Below are 27,186 nucleotides of genomic sequence, written 5' to 3'. Positions count from 1 at the left end.
TGTCATGAACATAGTTCAGGGTATTCCTCCTCAGAGTCCCTCCCATTCTTGAGTTCTCAGATGTCCTTAATAAATCAGTGTTTGGTTTGCTCAAAATAATAATAATCCCCCAAATTCTATTTATAGTTCTACCTAAGTGTCTTTGGGTGTTTGTTCCAAGGTTTCCTAGCACACCAGATCTGCAGATGTACACACCCCTTAGAAATGGTGCTGTTTTTGCATATAACCTATGCATATCCTCCTGAATACTTTACTCTCCAGATAACTTGCGATAGCTCTAGATTAGTCTCTTTTGGTCATGGTGGCAAAATACCCAATGGGGCAACCCAAGAGAGGAAAGGATTATGTTGGCTCACAGCTTCAGAGGTTACAGCATGGTCAGCTTGCTGTAGTGATCCGGGGCCTGTGTCAACAGAGAGCATCATGCTGGAGGGGTAAGGTGGGACAGAGCAGTTCACCCATGATAGCCAGGAAGCAGGAAGAAATATGCTTGCCCCTTTTGTCCTCCCTCCCCCCGTGAGTGGAGCACCCCACAGGATGGGTCTTCCTTGATCTGCCTTGTTTCTTTGAGACAGGGTTTCTCTGTAGCCCTGGGTGTTCTGGAACTCTCTCTGTAGACCAGGCTGGGCTCAAACTCACAGAGATCCATCTGCCTCTGCCTCCCGAGTGCTGGGGTTAACAGCATGTGCTACCACCGCCTGGCAAGGGTCTTCCTTGCTTACTCATTTTAGGGAATGCCCTCAGAGACACACAGTGAAGCGTACTTCACCCATTCTTAGGTATCTGTCAATTCCCATCAAGATGACAAGGTGAACCTTACCAGCCTAATGCTACATCATGCTATGTAACAGCTGTTGGACTGTGTTGTCCTGGGAATAACAGCAAAGAAAGATGTTATAAAGTTCAGTGTAGATGCATTGGCTTCTTCAGTCTTCAGTTGGCTCAGTTAAAGAATGTGGAACACTCATGTACAGACAGATAACTGTATATAGAAATTAGGGCAAAGTGCTTAGCTGGCATTCACGAACCCTTGGGTTTGATTCCCAGCACCAAATAAAAACAGGCATAAATGGTACACACCTGTAATCTCAGCACTTAGGAGGGGGAGGCAGGAAGATTAAAAACTCAAGGTTATCCTCTGCTACATAGAGAACTAGAGGCCAGCCTGGGCTACATGTGGGTCTATTAAAAAGAGAGAGAGAGAGGAGGAGGAGGAAGAGATGGAAAGAAAGAAAGCAGGAAGAAGCACATTTAACTCTTGGGTAGAAGAGAAAAAAACCAAAACTAAAATACAAGTTACCTAGAAAAAAATGTTGCAACGAATGTTTTCATCATTTATTTATGCATTCACTCATAAACTCATAGGGAGTGGCACTATTAGGAGGCGTGGCTTCGTTGGAGTAGGTGTGTCCTTAGAGGAAGTGTGTCACTGTGGGGACAGACTTTGAGGTTACCTGTGTTCAGGATACTGTCAAGTGTCTCAGTCTACTTCCTGTTGCTTTCTGATCAAGATGTAGCCAACACCACATCTGCCTGCACGCCGCCATGCTCCCTGTCATGATGACTGGACTGACCTCTGAAACTGTAAACTGACACCTCAACTAATATTTTCCTTATAAGAGCTGCTGTGGACATGGTGTCTCTTCATAACAATAGAAACCCTAATTAAGACACTGTCGAAAATTCTGCTCAAGGATATATATCCATTCAAGTAGAGGGAGGTTCTTATGGCAAAAGGGACCCTCAGCCAAGAGTGACTGTCTCATCCTAGTTAGTCAAGAGAGAAGCAGAGGGGATGCTAAGGTCTCCGGTAGGCACAGCAGGGACAGTAGGTACAGTAGGCACAGTAGGCACTCAGTCACTGGCAGCTACTATTCTAATAAAGACTTAGGTTACTTGGGACCCGGAGAGATGGTGCAGTGATTAAGAGCACTGATTGCTCTTCCAGAGGACCTGGATTCCATTCCCAGCACCCACATGGTGGCTCACAACCATATGTAACTCCTGTTCCAGGAAATCTGATGCCCTCTTCCAGCTTCCACAGGTACTACATGCACAAGGCGTACAGATAAACATGCAGGCCAAACACCCATACAGATAAAATAAATTAAGAAAAAGAAAGACTTAACTCATTTATATGGAAATGGAGTTGGAAGCTGAATTTCCCTGTCGACCAAGGCCTGGAGAACTCTCCAGGGCTGGCCTGTGGGAACCAGAGGAAATCTGCTCCTAATAGGGTTCTGTACAAACTCAGCCAGTCCTGTCCAATTAATAAGCCCAGCGGACATGAGGGAACAGATTTCTTCCTGAGCCAGGACACTGCCATCCCTCATCCCTTGGAAATGAGATTATGCGGAGGGCAGGGGCCAGGGAGGAAACTGACCTAACTCAATTATCAGCTCTGGTTTGTCCATTTTAGCCTGAGAATAGGAAAGCAGGAGGTGAAAGCAGAGGGAAAGCCGGAGCCGCTCAGGAAATGACAAATCTGAAAACACGGCCAGGACAAGCCCACCTCAGCCTCCCTGGGGCCCATCCTGGAATTAACAGGCTCATCTCTGTACTGTTCTTATCAAGCCCTGGTTGCAGAGGCCCCGCCCGGCTGTCCCTTGGAGATCAATGTAGACATCCTTTATATCTGGGTAGCTCAGGCTCCTTAGTGATGGGGTGGTGTTAAGGTCTTCATTGACAGTGCTGACTCAAAGGCAGGAGACTGCGCTGCCACTGAGACTGGAGACGGCTGGTCTTGGATTTGTCATAAGCCAGATGTTGAACTTTGGGAGGTCTTCGACACCAGTCTCCCTGTAAAGGAGACTTATGACCCCGTGAGAGACACTAGGAGCTGTGCTCTTGTCATCCATTCATCTCCTTCTGGGTGGCAAATCATGATCTCCGGGAGGCTTCTCACCAGCTCCCTTACCCTCCAAGCCTCGGGAGCTGGAGGCCTTGTCCTGGCTGCAGTGGTCCAGGCAGACTCCATTATGGACTTCGGAAAGCTTGACTGTCTCCTCCCCAGAACAAGGCAGCATGTTGTCCTGAATGACGGTGACATGGACCTCAACACCTCAGAAGAAGCCAAAGCAAGCACATACAGTAGAGGGTAGAGCCTAGAGAACAGGGAGAGAGCCCCCCCCCCCGTCCCCCCAATGTTCAGGCCACTACATTCTGGAACTTTTCAACAGTACTGGAGGGTAGTGACATGCCATCATTACTTCACGCAGTCTGCAAATGAAAAAAAGAAACCAAAAAAGGAAAGAGCATGCCTTGTCTCAGATATGGGGAGAGGAGGTTTATTGTAGGCAAAGACATCTGGGAGAGTCCAGAGAGAACATGTCCCTGAGCCGGGCCACATGAGGACGGGGGAAGGGGAAAGGAAAGAGCCAGACCAAGAGGTCTGGAGGGCAAAGGGCAGACGGAAGAGACGAAAGGACCAGCATAGCCAAATGACTGGAGTCTATAGGGAAGGGCAGCTGCGGGGAGGGCAGTCCAGTTCCTGGGCAGAAAAAGTTCAGGGTAGACAGTGGGGCATGCCAGCCACACCACGTAACAGGTAGGCACTGAGGGATGCAGGAGGAACCTGGCAGCCAGGTCCGCTTTGATATGCTAATGAGCACCTGAGTTAGCCATTTGTTCTGGGCTTGAGAGGCCCAGAACAAGCCAAGAGTTTATTCAGACTTCAAAGGCTCCTAGTGGGAAACTGGCTTCTGTTATCTCTTCCCAGTGACCACAGCTGCACCCTGGGCGGCTCAAGGGACACACCCACCCTGTTTCCCCAGGAAGGGTGGTTGGGGATCTGTTGGAGATTTTTCTCATCTCTACCTATGTCAGTAAGTTGAGAAGGACGGGCATTTTTTTTTTCTAGTCTGGATAGTTCTGGAAACTGTTAGTGAGCCACTCATCTCCTGGCTGGCCACTGTGGTTCAGCTGGGTTTCCATCTCTCCTACCCAGGGCCGCGACTCAGAATCACGTGGTTCATCTTTGTTTCTCAGCACTCAGCGCTCCTGGCACTCAGGATTTCGATTGCTCATTTACCCCCATCTTAGCCCCTCCTTCAACTTCCCCAAACTCAAGATTGTACCCTATTTTTGGCTGCCTGTTTGAGGGGCTGGTTAGGTTTGGGATTCAGCAAACTTCCAGCAGGTTCTATCTGTGGGATAGGAGAGTGTTAGGAGTTTTCACACATTATTTCCTTATTTCCTATCCAAATTGCTCCTGGGATTTCACACCTGCTTCCTGGAAAGAAACTGAGTCACCAAGAATTCTAACATCTGCCAACCCATACTGGTTCTGTCAAGAACAAAACACGTCTTCTTCCGGCTCCTTCTGATGAAGTTCGGTCAGGCGGCTCTGATGTCCCTTTCCTGCTCCATTGTGGTGAAGGCCTAGGCAGGTATGGTCGTGAGGTCCTTAGAGAGGGGAAGGAAGTGTTCAGAGAGCAGATGACAGAGACAGCCAATCAGGACTCGCTGTGGTCACTCCTGAGTTCCTTCCAGGGACTCTCTGGTTTTCCCAAGCCTGAAGGGCCAGAGGCAACTATGTGCCACTGGAGTGCAATGGCCCTTAGGCAGGGTCAAAGTAGGTGAACCTCACTCACCAAGTTCCTGTTGGAAACCAGAAGCATAAAGAGGAAGTAGCCAAGGCCAATTCACTGGAACTTTTTCTCTGTTTCAATTTTCTTCTTAAACATTTTTTACTGAGACAGTCTGTGTGCCCCAAAACTTACCCATCCAAAGTACACAATTCTGTATTTTGTAGTGGTTTTAATCAGCTATACTATTGCTACTGGCCCGGGACATTTTCATGTAACATACAGCATGTGGTCTCTATGACTGATGTCTGTCACTTAGCATATTTTTGAAGTCCACCTGTATGAAGCACCCATCAATAATCTTCTTATTTCTTCCCTCCCCACCCCCTTTTCTGAAATGGTCTCATGTACTGGACCTGAACTCTGAAACTGGCTCTAAATTCCTAACCCTGCTTCTCCCTCTCAAGTACCAGGATGCCAGTGATGTAAGCACCATAACCAGCTCTGAGCTTCTTTCTTTTTTGGTTGCATAATAACCCATTGTGCCAGTTTATCATCAGCTGAGTGGTCCACTGCTAGCAACATCTTCCTGTGATTGTGAGGTCCCCTTTTATGTAACCAACCTGGTCTGCCCTCACTTGGGTTTCAGTTCTAGTGTGTGGTATAAATACCCTTTATTTTATATGGCACGGACAATGTACATTCTCCCTTTATGTGCATGCATTTTTCTTCATCCTTTTTTAATGTTTTTCCAGTGTTTATGTGCTGTTTGCTGGAATTTGTTATATAAACCAGCCTGGCCTTGAGCTCAACAGAGATCTGCCTGCCTCTGCTTCTGGAGTGCTGGGACTAAAAGCACATGCCACCATGCTTGGCCCTGTACAAGTAATTTTCATTTACATACGTAGTACTACTTTGACTATTACTCTGTACTATTCCCTTTACTAGCACTGTGTTTTTCATGAGCAAGTCTGGTCATTCCTGCCAGTAGCTGTGTAGCTTCTGGGAGTGGGCTGTTGCCACATTTCACATTCTATTCCCTATGAGGGTGCATATCTCTTGGCCCTAGCTCTCTGCTACCAGGGACCTGCCATGGACATCCAAGTAGGTGTGTTTCAGGACCAGGTGGGAACATAAGAACACATGTCCAGGAGTTGATTGCGGTCTCAGAGAATGTGTGGTCACCTCCTTTGAGGTTCTGGATTGTGGGCAGTCTTTCCCATCCTGGTGGGCAATAGGGTTAGGACCACAGGATGACAGGACTGTTCCCATGGATTTCCCACCCAGAAATGGCAGCTAGGACACACTCCCTGTGCAGGCAGATCTGAAAACCTCAGGCTCTCCATGATGAGGTACACTCAGCTACAGGAAGGACAGTTGCTAGCTCCATCTTTTATTTTTTATTGTGTGTGCAGAGCTGAGGAGGGTCACGTGTGTCACAGTACATGTATACAGGTCGGAGGACAACTTTGTGGAGCTGGTTCTCTCCCACCATCTTTATGTGGGCTCCAGGGATGGGACTCAGGTCACCAGACTTGCATGGAAGCACCTCACCTTGCTGAGCCATCTCGCTAACCCAGGTCCTTCTTGTCTCCCTAAACCCCCTTAAAAGTTCTGGCCCTACTGAGGTTAGTTTTTATACCTCATGAATTAGAGTTTTCAAGGGAACAACTACTCCAAGAACTTGCTTGTGTTCCAGGGCTCAATAACCCATAATCATGATGTTTGTGTTGTGTAACTGGGGAGAAGTCATAGGAAGGAATGAGTCTGGAGACCCTTGCTGGCACTGGGATGACCAGGGAAAGGGGAAAAATGATTCGATGGGAGTTTTAATCTATGAGGTCTGGTGGCGTCCCAGAGAGAGACACAAATCCTCCTGTGTAGAGGATTATCTTAAGAATGTAGAGGATGCTGGTTACTTGGACAAAGTGAGGCCCATGGGGACTCACACCGTATGGGTTCCTTCAAGATCCCACTCAAGAGCTGCCTTGTGTCCCTGTACCCCATGGTGCCTCTTTAAAGGCAGTGGGGCGTCTGCAGAAGACTTAGGCAAAGGATCCATTTGTATGTAATGTGAATCGCTTTGTCCTCATTTTGGTTTCATGAGTTTGCTTTTCTCATAATAGGCTCTTTTTAAAGTGAAAGCAATAACCCTGCTTGACAGACCACAGCCCTAAGTGAACACTCAGTACCAGCACGTCACCAGCAATGTTACTGGAGGCCTGCTGGCAGCTGGGATGGGAAGCAGTAGCTACTGGTGCCTTGGGCTCCCCCAAGCTGCTGCCATTTCACTCCTTTCAAAGCTTCTGGTTTTCTAGGTGCTTCTGTGGCTTGCTTTACTCACAAGTGCTGAGGAAATGAAGGGAACCCCGGCTTTGCAACACTGGGCTTCATTTGCATGTGTGCTCACATAAATGCCGAACGAAGACTGAGAGATGACGGTTTTAGAGAGTCCCCAGGACGCTGCACCTCTGTATCTTGTTCCCTCTCTGCTGGATCTGAGGGGCAGCATCTGGAGATCAATGCCCAGCACAGGGCAGGGTGTGACGCAGAACGGTGTGGGGCACGAGACCTGGACAAAAGCTCCTTCTCAGCTTCCTCCTCCGTTTCCACTGAGAGGGGGGCTCTGTGATGTTCCCTCGAGGGGCCAGAATTTGAAAAGCAGGAGAGGTCTGAGAACTGTGTAGCATAACCACTCCTGTGCCTTGATTCCTAATGAGGGCAGACAGGAAGCAAACACCTGTAACTCTTCAGGTACCCATGGTGTGTGTGTGTGTGTGTGTGTATGTGTGTGTGTGTGTGTGTGTGTGTGTGTGCGTGCGTGTGCGTGTGTGCGTGTGTGTGTGTGTGTGTGCGTGCGTGCGTGCGTGCGTGCGTGTGTGTGTGTGTGCGTGTGTGTGTGTGTGTGTGTGTGTGTGTGTTGGCTCAGGTTTGCCCTCCACCTCATCTCTCAACAACCCAAGCTAGCTGCTGTTGGGGCTGGGAGAGTGGGGGAAGGGATACTGGAATGGCGATGTGTATGCTTTGGGAGAAAGAGAAGGTTAAAAAAAAAAAAAAGACCTCAGGCACTAATGCCCCTTTCCGGACTAGCTACTCCACTTACTATGGATCGTATGACCCATGGCAGTCAAGCTGGTTGTGTGGTGGGCTTGTGTGGAGCTTGGCATTGCCCTCTAGAGTCTAGATTTTGAGGGTGGGAAGCCTGGAACCTGGGGAAGAGTAGTGACCTGATCTCCTTCCAGTCTGCCAAGGCCTGGTCCCAGCCCTACAAGAGAGTCCATGATCTATGACTGCATTAATGATGACAAGAAACAATTTCAACTAGAACAGATGAGCTGTCCTGCAACTCATCCTGTAAACCAGGCTGGCCTTGAACTCAGAAATGTGCCTGCCTCTGCCTCCCAAGTGCTGGGATTAAAGGTGTGCACCACCATTGCCCTGCAGGGTTTTTTTATTTTTTGGGGGGTTATTGTTTATTTTGAGACAGGGTCTCACTATGCAGCCTTGGTTGGCCTGGGACTACTTCCATAGACCAGGTTGGCCGTCTACTCCTAACCTCGCAGCCTCTATCTCCCAGGTGCTGGATTACAGAGGGGTACCCGCACCTCCGGCTCTATCATGGCTTTGTGAACCCATCCCCCACACTTGAAATTGTGTCACCAGCATCAGTCCAGTCTACCCCTTTCCCTTCGTTTACTCCAAGTAGAATCCACAAACTCCCTCTGGATTGCTTTTGTGTATATCTGGAGGGCAAAGAGGTACAAGTGCAGTGTTTAGCAGGTCCAAACTGTCCCCTCGGGAGGAACTTATCTCCTGGTCTTGCAAGTGTTTGCCTACTGACTTGAAACCAGGGGGAGAAAGTCAGTAGACAGAGTAGCTGCTGACTCGACCTAAGCAGCCTCTGGAGGAAGGAGAGTAGCATTTGAGTAGCTTCCCGCCGTAGCAGCAGGGACTCAGACCTGTGCCGTCTCCATTAGGTCTCTCCATGAGAGGCTCACGCTTGGGGAATGGTGATCCATGAACTGACCTTTGTGGCAGCCAGCTCTTGCTCCCACAGAAAATCGAGTCTGGTAGAGTTGAGACCAGTTGTTCACCTTCTGTGCTGACCTACCTCCCTGAGTGGGCTCAACCCTTTGTACCACAAAACAAACCCACCCCAAACCATAGAGAGACATGAGCTGCAAACTGCATATTCCAGTTAGTTTAAGGAGAAGACCCAACATTCCAGAAGGTAGTAATGGTTGGTCTTGTAACTGCAAGGTTTGCATTTGAAATGATCCCTCATCAGGACCTTTCTTTCTTATTTTTTTTTTTTTAAGACAGGTCAGTCGTTATATTTAGGCCTGGCTGTCCTGGAACTTGATGTATAGGCAAGACCAGAAATCTGCCTCTGTCTCCCAAGTGCTGGGCCTAAAGCCATGCATCACCACACACAGCTATCAAGTCCTTTCTTGAAGTGCATTTTCTTGGTCTTAAGCCCATGTGTGCTTTAGACATAAGCAATCAGGCTCCTACTCTCTAGTTCCTTTTGTCCTTTTCCCCAGTTCCCTAGCATGTTGATGGCTTTTCACAGTCAAAACAGTTGCAAATGCGGTCAGAATCACAAACTCTTGGATGTAGGGGGAGGATGGTCCAAACACAATCCACTCTTTTCTTTTGCCATATGCTCCACCCTAGTCAACCTGCCTCCATGTGACCATTCGCAACCCCTTACTATTGCTGTGTATTGTGAATAAGCCCCAGTCACTTGGTAAGAGTGAGGCCATATGGAACTTCGAGCAGGAAGGACCCAGGAATATACCCAGGAAGCAAGCATAAGCCTTAGTGGTCACCACCAACTAGGAATTTGATTTTCCACCTTTATAATGGAATAGAAGCAGCTGATGAGGGAGGGCCCTTTCCCTTCTTCTGTAGTCAGCCCAAAAATGCTTCTCCAGGTTCTGACTCCTCTATGCCTTGTCTGCCCCATGGTACCCCGTGTTCTGGCCTCTCTTCAGGCAGGTGTGCTTTACTCGAAACCATTTAAGTTTCAAGTAAAGTGTAATTTACTGTAATCCCATTGCCTCTTTCCACCAGCAATGCAAAACCTCTCCCATACTTCTCTTCACCCTCCAAAAACCACCGTCATGCCCCCTTCTTCCCCCCCATTGCTATTCTGGATCCTTTATTTCGGAGGCAGGCAGTGAACTTCACCTTTTCTTCCTCAGTCTAATCAGACTTCTTTGTTGGTTTTTATAGTTTAGCTTCTTGAAATACTGAGATTTTACTCTCTCTCTCTCTCTCTCTCTCTCTCAACCCTGCATGGAAAACTGGTTGTCTTCTCTGACACATGCAGCACTCTTTCATGACTTGTCCCTTTCCAGGTTCTCTTAGGGTTGGCCTTGTACCAGGTCCAAGAACTTGACCTCAAAAGCTCAGAGAACATTGATGTTCCAACTCTTAAGGCCCAGGCCTTCTCCAGTATTACCATATTAAGATTTTAGCTTAATAAAATTTGCCATTCCTTATTCCAACCTTTGCAAGCTTGCCAGGAGCAAGGATCTGAGGTCTCTGTCAGCCATGCCTTAAGTTTCCAGCCCTTAGGGCTTGCTCCCCAGATAGAGGTCTCAGAGGTCATGCCAAAGGCTCCAAAGCATGCTCCATCAGGTCCCCAGGAATGGGGACAATCTCTTTCACTGTGGTTTCTGAGACTGCTGATAAACAGCCATTCTTTCTCTGAAGGATGTTGACTACCCATATTCCTTGGTGGACCGCTATCCAGAAAGCCTTCTAGTGGTGTGCGCATGGATGTCACATTAACAAGCACAACAAAAAGAGATGTGTCCATGACAATGAGTACTTGTGTTCTCTCTATATCGTGCCATTCTCAAATATGTGCATTATACATCACACTCTTTTATATACACATATGTAGATCCTCTGTCGGTCTGTCTGTCTGTCTCTCTCTCTCTCTCTCTCTCTCACACACACACACACACACACACACACACTGAGGAGCTTGAGGCTTTGAGCAGTTGTATATTTGCCAAAGATCTTGGTTCACCAACCAGCTCAGGTGGGCACTATAGAAATGTCTCAAAAATGATAATGTTTGAGTAGAATCTAGAAAGCCATCTGAACCAAGGTTCTGGAACAGGAAGAGCCACATTTGAGAGTTGAGGGACCTGACAGTTACCAGGAGTATGGGGTAGTTGCTCAACTCATGCTTTCACTCAGAACCAATGTAGGATGTACTTCTTGTGTGAGCTCAGTGCTATTTTCCACTCACAGGTCTCTTAGGAAGAAAGGAACTTAGCTGGGATTATTTAAGGTGGGGGTCTTGGAGCATCTAGAAATGTTGGGATACACTGACTCTGAGACACCGAGAGGATAAGGTGGGGGCTAGAGAGATGGCTCAGGCACTTGAGAGTGACTACTACTCTGGCAGAGGACCCAAGCTTGGCTTCTAGCACCTACAAGTAGGTGGCTCACAATCACATGTAAATTCAGCTTCTAAGGGATACAATGCCTTTGGCCTTGGTGGGCATCTGCAATTACATGCACATGCTCACACACCCACATATGTAACTAAAATAATAAAAATAAATCTTAATAAGGGTAAAGTGAATAAAAGGTAGGTTCAAACCTTCAGTAGTCACTAACCAGTCTGGAACAATCAAATAGAAGTATGTTACTGTGTGAAATCCTGCCAATCACTACCACACTCACCATGTTTAACTATGCTGGTGTTCTGGTTATCATATTCTCCCCCTTTTTTTCTTTTTTAATTGATTCTAGAATAATTTCTCTACATTTCTATTGACTTCAAAGATGAATTTGGGTTTGTACCTGAGGGTTTTGGCTGGTGTTTGTTCTGTTTTTCAGCCCTGGATATCAAGCTCAGGGCCTGAGGCATAACAGGCAAGTACTATACCACGGGGCCTCCTCCCCTAGTTAGCATGTTGAATGCTAGTTATATGGATCCAGGAAGCTGCTGGCCCTGCTAACATTCTGTCTCTTCCACTGCAGAGTCTTTCAAAGTCTTCTAAAACCCCAGATGTCTTATTCCCTTTCAACTTTCCAAACAACACAACTTTTCTCCTGTCCAAGTACTCTTGTGGGCACCTAGGTATCTTAGTGTGTGTCTCCCTAGCTAGCTAGCATTGGTGGAGTAGTGACAGGCAGATAAAGTTCTGCTAGAATAGCCCATGAGCTCCGAAAGGAGTCATTTCAAACACTAGATAACCTATCGTTCACAGTAGGATAAGCTCCACAGGACCCCTCAACACACTGAGGGGACTGACTCCTCCTGCATAGGCCTATTTCCCAGTCATCTTTGTCTCAGTTTCCATCCCAAGAAGCATCTTACCTACTAGCAATGAAATATAGCTAGAGTCCAGATGAGTCAGATTCTCATTATATTGTCAGAAGCAGTGGATCTTTGAAGACTCTGAAAGTTACTGTTGATTCAAACTCATGTTATTTCATTCTAGTATGAATGCTCAAGGACAAATAAATACTCTGACTGGAATAACCCACTAGAGAGCCACACAGCTTGCCGAAGACCACATGATGGTGTGTGTGTGTGTGTGTGTGTGTGTGTGTGTGTGTGTGTGTGTGTGTGTGTGTGTGAGACCATCTACAATCCCAGCACTCTAAGCAGCATAGGCTAGCTAGTGAAACCTTGTCCTAAAAACAGGAAATGAGCCGGGCGTTGGTGGCGCACACCTTTAATCCCAGCACTTGGGAGGCAGAGACAGGTGGATCACTGTGAGTTTGAGACCAGCCTGGTCTAGCGAGTGAGTTCCAGGTCAGGCTCCAAAACAATACAGAGAAACCCTGTCTCAAAAAACCAAAAAAAAAAAACAAAAACAAAAACCAAAAAAAAAAAAAAAAAAAACCAAAACCAAAAACCCAACCAACCAAACAAAACAAAAACAAAAAACAAACAAAACAAAACAAAACAAAACAGGAAATGGTGGCTTACATTTGGAAACTTAGCACTCAGGAGGCTGAGGCAGGAGGCCTGTCAGTTTGAGACTAGCCTGGGCTTTACTTCGAGACTAATTTTTTTCTTTCTTTTTTTTCTTTTTTAAGACAGGGTTTCTCTGTGTAACAGTTCTGGCTGTCCTGGGCTCACTGAAACCCACCTGGTTCTGCCTCCCCAGTGCTGGGATTAAAAACGTGCACCACCACCACCTGGCCATTTTTTAAATCCTAATACAATAAAATTAAACACTCAAGCTTACTCCCGTCCCCCATTAAACCAAAGCCATTATCCTGCCATTGGGGACAAGCCCAGGACTTGTGACTGCACTTTAGTGATCCTCCTCATGTACTACGTTGTATGGATTGTAGGGGAGAACAGGCTTCCTTGAGTGTTCTCCTGACAAGCATCTTGATTGGTATTAATGTATTAGTTAAACACAGCCTCCTCCTATGTCCAACAGCTTTATACAATGACAAGTTTTGCTATTTTCCACTCTGTTCTCTTTTTAAAGAGAAACATGTGCAATGTATCTAAGATGTCATGAAGAGCATCATGGTATCTGGAAGCATCAGCAAACATCCACTGGGGGAGGGGGTGGCCGTGCTTCTTCACTACAATGTGAAATTACAACTAATAAAACCATCAGGTTCAGGCTGGGAGGTGGTGGCGTATGCTTTTAATCCCAGCACTCAGGAGGCAAAGGCAGGTGGATCTCTGTGAGTTTGAGACCAGCTTGGCCTACAAGAGCTAGTTCCAGGACAGCCTCCAAAGTCACGGAGAAACCCTGTCTCGGGAAAAAAAAAGTCAGGTCCAGGAGTTCATTATCTGAGTCCCTGTAAGCCTGGAGACGGAGACCAAGTGGACACAGCACCTCCCTTCCTTTTGTTGTCAGATGCGACCTCCGTTGTCCCAATACCTAGAAGTGATATGATCACTGGTAGACATGGGATTTGTCTTTTAGTCTTAAGTGTGGCTCTAAATTAAATTTCCAACCAGGCAGGCATTAAAACAGCAAAGAAATGAAGGAAGAGGGTGTCTAAGCAACCAAGTCTTCCCAGGAAGAGAGGAGGAATCGGGAGAAGTGATTAATAGGTTTATTTGCATATACACAGAGAAGAGTCAGCGTTGCTGGGGGAGAAGAGGCAGGGCTGTGAGGAGGTAAGGCTTCAGCAGAGGAAGGCACCTTGACAGACAACACGAGACTCCTATTAAATCAGCACAGTTGCAAACTTCTTTTGCCTCAAACCAACAACTCAATGAACTCATTTATCAGTTGAGAATCATTTACAAAACCAGGTGAGAAATAAGGGGAAGAGAAACAGGTTCACAGACCTGGACCTGCTGCTTAAAACATTATGTACAGGATGCAGAAAAAAATCCTTAAGAGGCACTTCCAGGAGTTCTCAGCCTGATCAGTGTCCTCTCCTGCTAGGGAAAACACCCATCATGGAAGGATTTGGGAATTAAATATGTCTTCAACATGGGAGACCTGGAATCTACAATGGTCCAGGCAAAGGGATCTTTGATGTGGTTCACATCAGGGTTCCAGTACCAGGACCACACAACACAAGACCTCTGGGAAGGAGTGTAGAGTGGTTAAAAGCAGCATCCTTTTCCTCTTGCTCTGGTGGTTATTTCAGGGACCATCTCTTGGAAGTCTCTCCCCAGCATGGAATGATCCCTCAAAGGATGACCTCTCTCAGCATCTACAGTTATGGACTAAGTGTACTTCGACTTTTGAATGTTTTTGAGTACCCAAATAAGACAGACAGTTTTTACATGAGGGACCACACTTGGCAGTTGGAAACTAATTATCAATAGCTAATTTTGCTTTCTTTTGCCTCCAGGAAGATATGTGGAATGTGAATCTATCTGATTAGATTAAGATAACATGGAATAGAAGAACCAGGTATGCTGACTAAGGGGAAGAGACACACACACTGAGTGTTTGTAACTTTTTTGTACATAAAGGATTAAAAATTCCAATTTAATCATTTTGGAAAAGCAAATGTAAAATGACTTGGGCTTATAAAACCAGAATTTACAATTATCTGTGAATAGTCAAAAGATAAATCATAGAACCATTTTAATTACAAATCTAAAGTAATTCTAAGGTTGGTTACAGAACTGTCCCACTCCCCAGGAGGAGTCGAGCCGCTGACTGTATGCATCCCCACTCTCCTCAGGCGCCTTCCTCTCCCTCCCAAACTGTGCTTTCACACCTCAGCCATGTCACCAGACACTAAGCACATCTCCCTTCCAAAAAGCTCAGCAAGATGATATATCCTCCTGGCTCTTACCAATCACCTTCCTTTTATAAGAACCCTGGCTCCCAGCACTGAACATCATCCATTCTTCAGCTTCCACAGGTGGTCTTCTCTCAGCTCCATCCCAGCAGGACAAGTCCTCCTCTGAAAGGAACGCTCCTCAGTGAAGCCCCAGTTGCCTTGTGCTAAGTCTCTCTAGGCCAGTTCCAGCCAGGCTTCAGCTGTCTAGTTCATCTGCATCCAACGTTCCACTCTTCCTCCTGCTTTAACATCTACACCACAGACATCTGGGCATCCTTAGGTCTTCCCGTCTTACACAAGCCTTTAGTGACAACTCAGGAACTACCATCACCACTATACACTGGAAATTTGGTATTTTCTTCTCTCCGTTGTTACCTACTTCAACAGAACAGAATGTCTTCTGGGAGCCAGGAGACAAATCAAAGACTTGTCTTTCGATATGCCCTGCCTCCTAACAGATGCCCACTACTCTGCAAAGTTCAGGTGGAACCCCACAGTCTCTGACAACTCCAAGCCTGAGTGAAGGTGCCAGGCTTGTCAATTCAGCTGAATGGACTGGCACTGGATACAGTACCTCATTCTGACTGATGGACTCACTGGATACAGTACCTCATTCTGACTGACGGACTCACTGGATACAGTATCTCATTCTGACTGATGGACTCACTGGATACAGTACCTCATTCTGACTGACGGACTCACTGGATACAGTATCTCATTCTGACTTATGGACTCACTGGATACAGTATCTCATTCTGACTTATGGACTCACTGGATACAGTATCTCATTCTGACTGATGAACTCACTGGATACAGTACCTCATTCTGACTGACGGACTCACTGGATACAGTACCTCATTCTGACTGACGGACTCACTGGATACAGTACCTCATTCTGACTTATGGACTCACTGGATACAGTACCTCATTCTGACTGATGGACTCACTGGATACAGTACCTCATTCTGACTGATGGACTCACTGGATACAGTATCTCATTCTGACTTATGGACTCACTGGATACAGTATCTCATTCTGACTTATGGACTCACTGGATACAGTACCTCATTCTGACTGATGGACTCACTGGATACAGTATCTCATTCTGACTGATGGACTCACTGGATACAGTACCTCATTCTGACTGATGGACTCACTGGATACAGTATCTCATTCTGACTTATGGACTCACTGGATACAGTATCTCATTCTGACTTATGGACTCACTGGATACAGTACCTCATTCTGACTGATGGACTCACTGGATACAGTATCTCATTCTGACTGATGGACTCACTGGATACAGTATCTCATTCTGACTGATGGACTCACTGGATACAGTACCTCATTCTGACTGATGGACTCACTGGATACAGTACCTCATTCTGACTGATGGACTCACTGGATACAGTACCTCATTCTGACTGATAGACTCACTGGATACAGTATCTCATTCTGACTGAAGGACTCACTGGATACAGTATCTCATTCTGACTGACGGACTCACTGGATACAGTACCTCATTCTGACTGATGGGACTCACTGGATACAGTACCTCATTCTGACTGATGGACTCACTGGATACAGTACCTCATTCTGACTGATGGACTCACTGGATACAGTCTCATTCTGACTGATGGGACTCACTGGATACAGTACCTCATTCTGCTCTTTACTACAACTCATTAGCATCCTTCTACCAGCCATTTTATTAATTTGGGTAAAACACTCTCCTGAGCGGTCCTTTCTTCTTTCAGTATGCCGAGACTCCGTTACTTGGAGCCAAGGAAGCACCTGCTGGCCTTGAGTGCCTCTTAGGAGCCAGCATGTAAGTGGTTAAAGAGTGTTGCTCACTAGTTACTGAATGGACCTCACAGCACAGAGGGCAGCTCCACCCCTTATGCAAACAGTGACACTATCAGGATCTGAGCTAAGTGTCAACTTCTTCTTAGCAGGAACGATGTTTCACTTAGGGTCACAGTAAGTGCTCGACCATGTGTTAGCTGGAGAAAACATGGAGCACTGAAAAAGGAGCCATGTTTTCCTTTCCAGCACAGCCAATGAGCTGAAGGCAGGCCTTTCCTTTCCGCTAGTATAAATCTACAGCTCACTGCAACACAATCTCATTAAGACCAGACCAGCTATGTCATGTGAACAATCGACAGGTGAGACGGCTTCGCTGATGGACAGTTAAAAGAAAGGCCTCATAAGACAACGAGCCCACATGTGCCAGCAGGTACATACACACAACAAGCCAAACGTCGCAAGACAGGATCAATATCACAGAGCCTGCACAGGAATGCTATGCTCCCATCTCACTGGCGAGGAGCCATTAGGAGTCTCCCCCCTTCTCAGCGGAGCACGAGGCAGTGCTAGCTGGACACTCCAACCCACTGGAGAGTGGTGGGCGGAAGGAGCAGCAGCAGACACGGTTCAGGCTCTGGTTTTATGTGCCTTTAATACTTTTTCCTTTCCTCTGTGTTCATTAAACAAGAAAAAATTATTTTGTAAGGCTACTTTTTGTAGCTTTTTGCCTTCCCTTTGTATTTATCATGTTTTTAATTTCTTCTCTGAGGAGGAGGTCTCTGAATCTGTGTCTTCCAATTCAATTCGGTGCCTTTTGAGGCCACTGTGGCCATGAACAACCTTGCTGCTGTCCATGGCTGAGGGGTCAGTGGGGTCTTCTTTTGTTCCAGTACTGGGGTCCTCATAGGCCATTTCAGACCCACAACAATCTTTGTGCAGAAATGTCCCTGTCAGGGATGGGTTATCATGGACAGTGTCTGGGTGGACCACTGTCTCCAGCTCCCCAGAGTTCTGCCCGTTATTGTGAGGGTGAGGGGGTCGGGGGTGCAAGTGTCCATTGTTGTGGTTGGCACAGAGGGTTTCAAGGCTCCTCTCCTCACTGTCATCAGACTGGGTCCTGGGACAGTTGCCAGACGCACTGTTGAGAGTGGAGCCCGATGCCTTGGGGACAGGAGAGGGCGGCTCCTCAGCCCGGCTGCTCAGGGCCTTGCTCAGGGCCTTCCCATTGAGCTTCTTGGTTTCAAAAGGGTGTTCTAGAGGGCCGCTATTGCTAGTGTCCTGAGAGGTGCCCTCTGGCACCTCTGCCCAGAGATGGCTACTGTGCTCATGGCCTGCGCTGCTGCTGGGATTCCTGGTGGAAGGCTCTTCTTTGCAAGTATCTCTGCTGCAGCCTTCAGGGGACAGCTCCTGGTCTCTCTGGGTTGGGCAGGCTTCCTTACTGGAAGAAGGGGTTGGGTTATCTTTGGGGCTGGTTCCTGCCCTCCCTTCATCTGCCTCCTCTGCCACTAAAGAGGTTTCTCCATCTTTGTTGTTCGAGTAAGAGATATAGGAGTAGCGGAGCCATTTGTAAGCTTTATAAATCTTTCGCTCTACTGATTCCATGTTGGCAGTTGGTGGTGCCCGGCTTGGTTGGATATCCAGATTGGAAGCACTCCGCTCAGGGGAGGAGTTAGGGGAGGAGGAAAGGTCATCCACCTTGATCTGGGGGTAGTCGTAATTGTCCTCTCCAATGTAGGTGTTGGTGGGCTTAACTGGAGCGTTGGGCCGCTCTTCCCGGGGGGTCTTCTGTCGCCTCCGCATGGCATTTCGCTGCCGGGTGTTGGCTCGGCGTTGGTTCAATTCCTCTTCCTCTTCCGAGCTACTAGAGCTGCTGGAACTGCTGGATCCATCCTCGGGGCTGGGTGACCTTGGCCGAGGGAAGAGATCTGTGTCCAGTTCAGCCTCACAGGCATTCTCTTCAGAATCAGACTCATTAGACAGGGCCAGGAGGCGCTTGTCCTGGTAGCGCCGCAGAGCAGACAGGCGCTGCTGGCGAGAGGCTGCATCCTCACAGGTCGGTGTTGCTGGGTTTGACACCACCGCATTTGTGGTGGTGACACGCAGTGGCCCCAGATGGAAGGCATTGTCGGCAGACTCGTCCACTGTGGGAGGTGGGGAGCGAGGCAGTGAGGCTGACGATTCTGAGTCAGTGTAGCCAGAGCGCTCACTGACCCCCGCATGCAACTGAAGGATGGTGCTCTCGCTGAGATCACTGTCTGAGTCAGAGCTCCAGCCCTCAATCTCACGACGCACCAAAGAGTCAAAGAAAGCCATCATCCGGGGATCTTCCTGGACGGACTGGTTAGCGTAGTCGTGGGACAGGCCACTCCCACTGTTCAGTACAAGGCTGATATACTCTTCATGGGTGTAGAGGCAGCGGGAATCATCTTCAATCCGACCGTCCAGGTCTCCTGTACATCCTGGCTGCTTGTATGGGCTCCAGATCTACACAGAAGATGAAACACAAAAGCAACCAGGATTGAATGGGAAGTGTTAAAGACCACTAAAGAAGAGCTTCTCCCAGATGTCTTCATATTAAAGTCACCGAGCAATTTTAAAACTATTTTCTTTCCAGGTACAGTGGCACACTCCTGGATTTGCACTTGGGAGACCGAGACAGGAGGATCACAAGAACTTACCACCTGGGCCACACAGCCAGAACTTATGTAAACACAAAACAAAACAAACAGCCACCAACGCCTATACAAAACAGAACTTCTTCAGTAAATTGGCTCTTATACAATGTGTATCTAAAGTGAGGCTTTTAGAAGCAGGTAAACACCGTTTAGAGCATAGACTTAGACTGTATTCAGAGACATAAGGACATCTATAGGGGGATGACACCCCCATATTGTCTCTTTCCTCTTATGTTTTCTGTCAGTACATTGGAAATTATAACCTTAATCTAACAGGAGGGGTAGAAGATGACTTGAATATTTGTTAGGTAGTACATGTGAAAATATGCCTTGCCAGGCATGGCGGTGCACTTGGGAGGCAGAGGCAGACAGATCTCTGTGAGTTCAAGGCCAGTCTGATCTACACAATTAAGTTCCAGGCCTGTCAGGGCTTCATTGTAAGTTCTTGTCTAAAAAGCAACACACACACACACACACACACACAACTAAAAGATTTCAACTTATCATTCCACTTTTCCTAAACAGCTATCTATATTTTTTTGAGACAGGGTTTCCTCTGTGTAGCCCTGGCTGTCCTGGAACTCACTCTGTAGGCTACACTGGCTTCGAACTCACAGAGATCCGCCTGCCTCTGCCTCCCAAGAGCTGGAATTAAAGGTGTGTACCACCACTGCCTGGTGCTGCAATATACTATTTTTAACCAATGAAAATTACTCATAGGAACTTGGTAAGAATAGACAACTGCCTACACCACCCTTCCCTCTTAGACATGCAGGCATTGGTTACCCAGGAAACTGGGTTTTCTTAACCAGGGAGGCTCTTGTTTGTTTCACAGGCAATTTTCTCAGCTTTGGGAAGAAGCTAGATAGACTGTCCCTGGAGCCCTATGATGCCTTCTGGGTCTCATTTTTAATTCTGAGCCAAGTGCTTCATTTTCCAGTTTGAAAGTACCACACCTTTAATCCCAGCACTGTGGAGGTAGAGGCAGGCGGATCTCTGTGAGTTCTAGGACAGCCAAGGCTACCCAGAGAAACCCTGCCTTGAAAAACCAAAAAAAAAAAAAAAAAAAAAAAACCAAAAAAACCCCCAAAAAACAAAACACATCAACAACCCCCCCAAAAAACCAAAACCAAAAAGTTATTTGCCATCTTCCCTATATGACAACAGCTCTACTTATCCTTCATAAATTATCAAACAGGAAGGGCCTAACTACTTCACAAGCCACTTTTAAAATTAAAATTTTATTTTATGTACATAGGTGCTTTGTCTTCCTTGGAGGCTAGAAAAGGTAGTTGGATCCCCTGAAGCTGGAGTTATAGACAATTAGGGAGCATCATGTGGGTGCTGGAAATTGAACCCAGGTCCTCTGCAAGAATAGTCAGTGTTCTCAACTATTAAGCTGTCTCTCAAGCCCCTTGACAAGCCATTTTTTAAAAAATCCTATCTTTTCAGGAATGAAAATTACAACATTAAAAGTCAGTTTTATTTGGACTCTAGAATGTGTCAAGTTGAGCTGAACTGTGTAGCTCTAGAGCTTAGGGCAATGGAATACGACTAGATCAAAAGGCAGGAGACTTGGAGAGTGGGCTCCTAGGCTTGGCTCCTAGCTAACTGGTAATCCTGGGTGAGGCTTGGCTCCTTCATCTAAACAGTGGATTAGATGGGCCCTAATGTAGTCCTAAGATTCAGAGGGAAACAAACGCCCTCCTAGAAGTCAGTGTACTTGAGAGCAGCAGGAGTCCAAGTCCCACCATTTCCCACAGTCCTAAGCAGACGCCTTCACCCTGGAGAGCCTCTACTTCTCAACCACAGATATGAGTGTGATAAAATGAAATAAGCTACAGCCAAGCACTAATCGCCAGGCTGCTTTCTCTTTAATGTGTTGGCCGAATCCCACAGCCAGAAAGCTTTAAGATCAAAATGCTTTAGCTGGATATCAGAATTACTGACTCCATATTATCCTGGTCCAGAACCATTTCAATCATCTATAAAACTGTCCATTTCTTCTTTTTTTTTTTTTTTGGTTTTTCGAGACAGGGTTTCTCTGTAGCTTTGGAGGCTGTCCTGGAACTCACTTTGTAGACCAGGCTGGCCTCGAACTCACAGAGATCCGCCTGCCTCTGCCTCCCGAGTGCTGGGATTAAAGGCGTGCACCACCAACACCCAGCACAAATTCTTCTTTTAAAAGCAAACCAATGGGGGGGGGACCAAACTTGCTAGATTTATTTGGGAAGCCTGCATCATAAGTGTGTAGTCATTTTCAAGTGCCCGCTCTGTATTTTAGCAATTGTGCTTAAATCTATATTACAATTATCTCTTAATAAATGACAACTCTGAGAAAGGGAGGGAGACCCCGTTACTTATTAAATGTGGTCAGGTGTGCCTCCTTGAGATCTGAGCAGCTTTCTTGATATACAGTTTTCTCAAGCTGCTGCAGAAAGGATAAAACTCAGTTCTTATGGAAAGTAAATGTCTGAGCAGAGTGCCCAGGACATGCTGAAGTAGCAGCTCCAAGTCCTCTTCTCTGTGTAAGTCCTTTGAATTTGACCATTGACTGAACCCATCATCACTGTACCTAGATAAAGGTCCTCAACTGTTAAGTGGGGTTTGTAGACTCTGCAATGTGGCTGCCAGGATCCCCTGGGGCTCTCTAGTGCTCTAGACCGATAGATACTCTAGCTCTCTGCTTACCCTCTGCCCCTCGAGATCATTTTCTCAACAGTCATACACTGTCCTATTTCTGAGCATTTCTTCATCAGCACAATGTCTGGCACGGACCAAGTGGTGAACTAATACTTTTCAATCCAACAACAACAACACACTTGTCCCCTCTACACACATTTATTTATTTGTGTGTAGGTGTGAACCACAGTATCAAGGTCAGAAGACAATTTTAGTGCAGGAGTTGGTTCTTTCACTCTGCCGTATGGGTCCCTGGGGCTGGATTCATATCTTCAGCATTTAAACTTTAAAGGCTGAAAAGGTGGTTTAAACAGTGATATCTATTGAGATTATCCCAAATCAGAAAAATCCTTTTTTTGTCTCCATGTCTTGGGAACCCTTTTATCTTTATTTCTCCCCCATCCTGGGCCAACAATTCCTAGGGAGAATTGTGTGGCCTTTCTTTATCTTTACGCTCCCCATAGTGCTTACCAGGAACAGCATACAGTAGATATATCATAATTTAGAGATTTGAGGGAAAAAGAATCTACCCCCCCCTTTAGCCATAAAACAAACTCCTTCTTTTGCTAAGTGTGGGCATTCAGGCAAACAGAGGACCTGTTCTGGGTGTGAAGAGGCTGGCTTTCAGAAAGAGGGCTCTTTTCCAAGTTGAAAACATGGCAGTAAAGGATGTGGACAGGGAGAAAGGAGAGTAGACACAGAAAATCAGACTTCAGGTAGGTGATGCTCCTGGAGTCAATGACCTGACCTTGCTGAAGCAACAAGCAGCAAAGTGACATTTCGTTAAATAGCAATTGTCAGGCCCCAGAAAATCCTAGGGCAGAGCTGTGGCACACCCTCACTACAAATAGGACACACAGACGGCTGGGAACTAGGGGTCTCTCAGGATGAGGTAGTCAGGCAGGGTAGTAATTCCAACAGAGAGAAGGGCCAGCACTTACTTTCAACCTTATCCTCCCCTCTGCCTCTTCTGCATTTATTTTTCCTTTTCTTTTTTTGAGACAAAGCCTTACTGGATAGCTCAATGCAAATATGCTATCTTCCTGCCTCAGCCTGAGTGTGAACACCAAACCAACCTGTAATCATTCCCAGCCAGACCACAGATGGGAAGACACCTGTGAGAACTGAAGCTGAGAAGCCCCTTGGGTTTCTCTCTCACTGTGGACATTTAAGGTTTAAATGGCTGACTGTGCCTCTCTGTTCCTATGGGAACCTGGGAGTAGTGAGTTCCACAGCTCAGTCTGGATAACCTCATAGAGAAAACATTTTCTCCTCTTTCTTGAGAACTTGGCCAGTTTCCAACCTATGACCTTTAGAGTTAAGGCTTCAGTTGACTAAACAATATCTGGGGAGACTCAGCACAGAAGCATCCGAGCACATGCCAAACAGGAATTTCTCTTCTAAAGGAGATGCCCAGGCAGAGAGCTCGCTGTCGAGAATGACGTCAACAGGCCTAGAAAGGGCATGTTGCAGTGCCAACCTATTAATCATAGGCCAAAGGAAAGGGGGAAGTAATGAGGGACAGGGCTATTTCAATGACCGTCCACGTAAAGGACAACTGAGGTGGTTCAGTCAGTTGTCCACTCGCTTCCCGGCAGCATGGTGAGTGTGGTAGGGTGAGGCTCCAGCCTGACTTTCCTCACAATAGCCACATGACCCCAACAGCAATTTGTAATTACATTCCATCACCTGTAAACATAAGGGATTACAGAGTACTCCATCCCAGATGGTGTATGCATAACCTCTCCCTCCTAAAACTTAGGGGTCATTGCAGAAGAGGGAGTGGGAAGATGGAAAGGGCCGGAGGTGGTGGACGACTACAACAAAACAGCTTCCAGGATGCAGCAGGACAACTGCACATAGGAACTCACAGAGGCAAACTCAAGCCACACAAAACTCTAGCATGGACAGGGAAGAAGGTGGTCATGAAGTCCTGCCCCTAGCTGAAGATCTATTAGCAACTGATGACTCCTGGAGCAAGTTCAGTTTTCTTCAGAGATACCAGACACGAGAGGCCCTAACTCCATACACACTGACAGCATTAAGGAGATTGAGTAGGCTGAAGAACACAAAGCACACAAAGTTGGGAGGGGATAGTGGTGGTGGGGATAGTGGTGGAGGGGATAGTGGTGGAGGGGATAGTGGTGGAGGGGATAGTGGTGGTGGGGATAGTGGTGGTGGGGATAGTGGTGGAGGGGATAGTGGTGGTGGGGATAGTGGTGGTGGGGATAGTGGTGGTGGGGATAGTGGTGGTGGGGATAGTGGTGGTGGGGATAGTGGTGGAGGGGATAGTGGTGGAGGGGATAGTGGTGGAGGGGATAGTGGTGGTGGGGATAGTGGTGGTGGGGATAGTGGTGGTGGGGATAGTGGTGGTGGGGATAGTGGTGGAGGGGATAGTGGTGGAGGGGATAGTGGTGGAGGGGATAGTGGTGGAGGGGATAGTGGTGGAGGGGATAGTGGTGGTGGGGATAGTGGTGGTGGGGATAGTGGTGGTGGGGATAGTGGTGGTGGGGATAGTGGTGGTGGGGATAGTGGTGGTGGGGATAGTGGTGGAGGGGATAGTGGTGGAGGGGATAGTGGTGGTGGGGATAGTGGTGGTGGGGATAGTGGTGGAGGGGATAGTGGTGGTGGGGATAGTGGTGGTGGGGATAGTGGTGGTGGGGATAGTGGTGGTGGGGATAGTGGTGGTGGGGATAGTGGTGGTGGGGATAGTGGTGGTGGGCAGAGGGAGTGAATTCTAGGGGAGGGATTAAGGAGTGGATTTGCTCAAAGTACATTATATGTATGTATGAAATCATCAAACAATTAAAATAAGGAGGAAAAATACTAAGTTATCACAAATACAGTTTTACTATCCTCTGAAAAATTTCTCAGGTTTCATTTGTCATTAAAAAAACTGAGGAATTTTAAGCATTGTGGGAAGCATAACCTCTGCTTACTTAGAAGTTAAGTTACCACAGATCCTAAAGACGTTCTCATTTTCAGGTTAGGAGCAGGCAGAGTTCAGTGGTAGAGCACTTGGTATAATCCCTAGTACTGGTGTCGATGGAGGGTGGTGGAAGTGGTGGTGGTGGTGGTGTGTGTTAATTTCCTTTTTCCCTGGACCTTTATTTCCTGGGATATGGAAAAGGGTTGCTAGCGCCTAGAATGTGAGTGGCGGCAGTAGGTTACCCTTCTGTGGAAACAGGTTAGGCTGGTTCTCGTTGTAATAGCCACACAAATACTCCTTAGCTAAGGTGAGTTTGTTCAGATGGCATGGTTAGGGTTCATATTTAATTTGCTTTAATCAAAACCACATGCAGATTTTTGTTTTATTTTTAAAACTATATCCTGAGACAACTCAGCTGTAAGTCTTAACAACTACTCAGTTAAACCCGTGCCAAACCAGGACAGCAATTTAGACACAGGGCATGCTAGGTAACAGAAGTGACAGAGATTGTCCTGATCACATGGGCTTGCAGAGCAGAACTCACCAGCCAGGATCAGAAGCCACTAGAATACAACACACAGAGTAGTGTGCAGAATACACTTCCTGCTTTGAAGCCTGCTGACCAGTAGATCTGGAGATAAAGCTCAAAGCCAAAGGGAAGTCAGGGAATGTTGGGTCAGTAGGCTGAAAGTTTGGTTTAAGGCCATCTAGATTGAAAACTGTATATAGATCTTCCATAAAAATAAGCTGGTTTGATTAGCAGTTACTGATAAGCACATGAAGGGATATTTATGGAATATTTATAATATAGAAATGTTTTATATGGTTACATACTGATCTGCTTGGGGTCTTTAATTATAGCAAATAAAAGCTACCCCCCACTTTTTCCTTTTCTTAAAACAGGGTCTCTCGTTCAGGCTAGCCTTGACCTCCCTATGTGGTCAAACATAACTCTTGAACTCCTGATCCTCCTGCCTCTATATTTCAAATATTTATACTTGATTACAGGTGTGCTACCATATCCAAACAAATGTGCATTTCTGACAAAAATGAACACAGAAAATATAGCTTTATTAAGTTTATTTATTTTTGGTTTTTTGAGACAGGGTCTCTGTATTGTTTTTTGGAGCCTGTCCTGGAACTCGCTCTGTAGACCAGGCTAGTCTCGAACTCAGAGATCCGCCTGCCTCTGCCTCCCGAGTGCTGGGATTAAAAGCATGTGCCACCAACGCCCGGCCAAGTATATTGATTTAATACTAAACATGGTACAAGGGTTCTGAAAGGAAGTCATAAAAAATCACTTAAAAAAATAAACAAACGATAGAGGTATAATGGAGCACACCTTTAATCCCAACAATTGGGAGACAGAGGCAGGCAGATCTCTGGTGTACAAAGTGAGTTCCTGGACAGCCAGGACTGCACACACAGAAACCCTGTCTCTAAAAACAAACAAACAAACAAAAACAGCAACAACAAAGACAGGCTCTTACTGTGTAAATCTGCCTGGCCTGAATTCACTGTGTAGACTATGTTAGCTTAAACTCAGAGATCTGATGACCTCTGCCTCCTGAGAGTTGGTATTAAATACATGTAAACATGTCCCAACTACTTTGGGGGAGGAGGGGTTTGGGACAGGGTTTCTTTATGTAGCCCTGGCTGTCCTGGAACTAACTCTGTAGACCAGGCTGTCTCAAATTTACAGAGATCCACTGCCACTGCCTCCTGAGTGCTGGGATTAAATGACTACCGCTTGGCCCCTATCTACTTTTAAAATATTAACCTCCAATATTTTATAATATGTCAACATCGCTGATACCTCCCCACTTCAAGACAGAGTCTGGCTTTGTAGCAAAGCTGTTTTGGGGCTTGTGATTCTCCTAACCTCAGCTCTATGTGTCAGGCTTACAGGAATGTACCACCATCCTTGGCACTCACTGAGAATTTTGATAAATGCTCAATATATTTAGATATAAATCCCTATACACATAGTTCTAGTTTCTTCCAGTCATGAACCACCAACATTTCCCTAAAGAGTACAGAAGGAGAAGGTGCCTTACCTTAATAATCTTTTCTACACCAGAAGAGCAGATCATGTACGTATGGGGGTTAAACCGGACCTGGTTAACAATGGACCGATGCCCTTTCAGCACCATGAAGGCTCCATTGACCACCCTGCCAATGCCACCTGGGAAGATAGAAGGAAACAAAATCAGATGATAAAACAGGTTCCAGTAATGACACATAAACAACTCTGAATAGGAGCTGAGAATTTTTTACCAGCGAGTCGAGAGCAGAATGCCTCACCTCACAA

At 46.6% G+C, this 27,186-nt stretch overlaps 1 protein-coding gene across 3 annotated transcripts in view; it reads right to left on the bottom strand.

The window, feature by feature from the left end:
* Positions 1 to 13,574: 13,574 nt before the first annotated feature.
* Positions 13,575 to 27,186, bottom strand: part of Dcaf5 (DDB1 and CUL4 associated factor 5) — a 92,460-nt gene continuing 78,848 nt past the window's right edge. For all 3 annotated transcript variants that reach the window (XM_040742827.1, XM_040742829.1, XM_040742828.1), the window contains exons 8-9: positions 26,933 to 27,060; positions 13,575 to 19,073 (exon numbers count right to left, since the gene is read on the bottom strand). In XM_040742827.1, the coding sequence (XP_040598761.1) occupies positions 17,334 to 19,073; positions 26,933 to 27,060 (1,868 nt within the window). In that variant the 3' untranslated portion in view covers positions 13,575 to 17,333. The remainder of the gene's footprint in view (positions 19,074 to 26,932; positions 27,061 to 27,186) is intronic.

This window comes from Mesocricetus auratus, unplaced genomic scaffold (assembly GCF_017639785.1).
Source record: "Mesocricetus auratus isolate SY011 unplaced genomic scaffold, BCM_Maur_2.0 Super-Scaffold_15014, whole genome shotgun sequence".
Classification (NCBI taxonomy): Eukaryota; Metazoa; Chordata; class Mammalia; order Rodentia; family Cricetidae; genus Mesocricetus; species Mesocricetus auratus.
The sequence above is the reverse complement of the archived record's forward strand: the minus strand, read 5'-3'. Positions and strand labels throughout refer to the sequence as shown.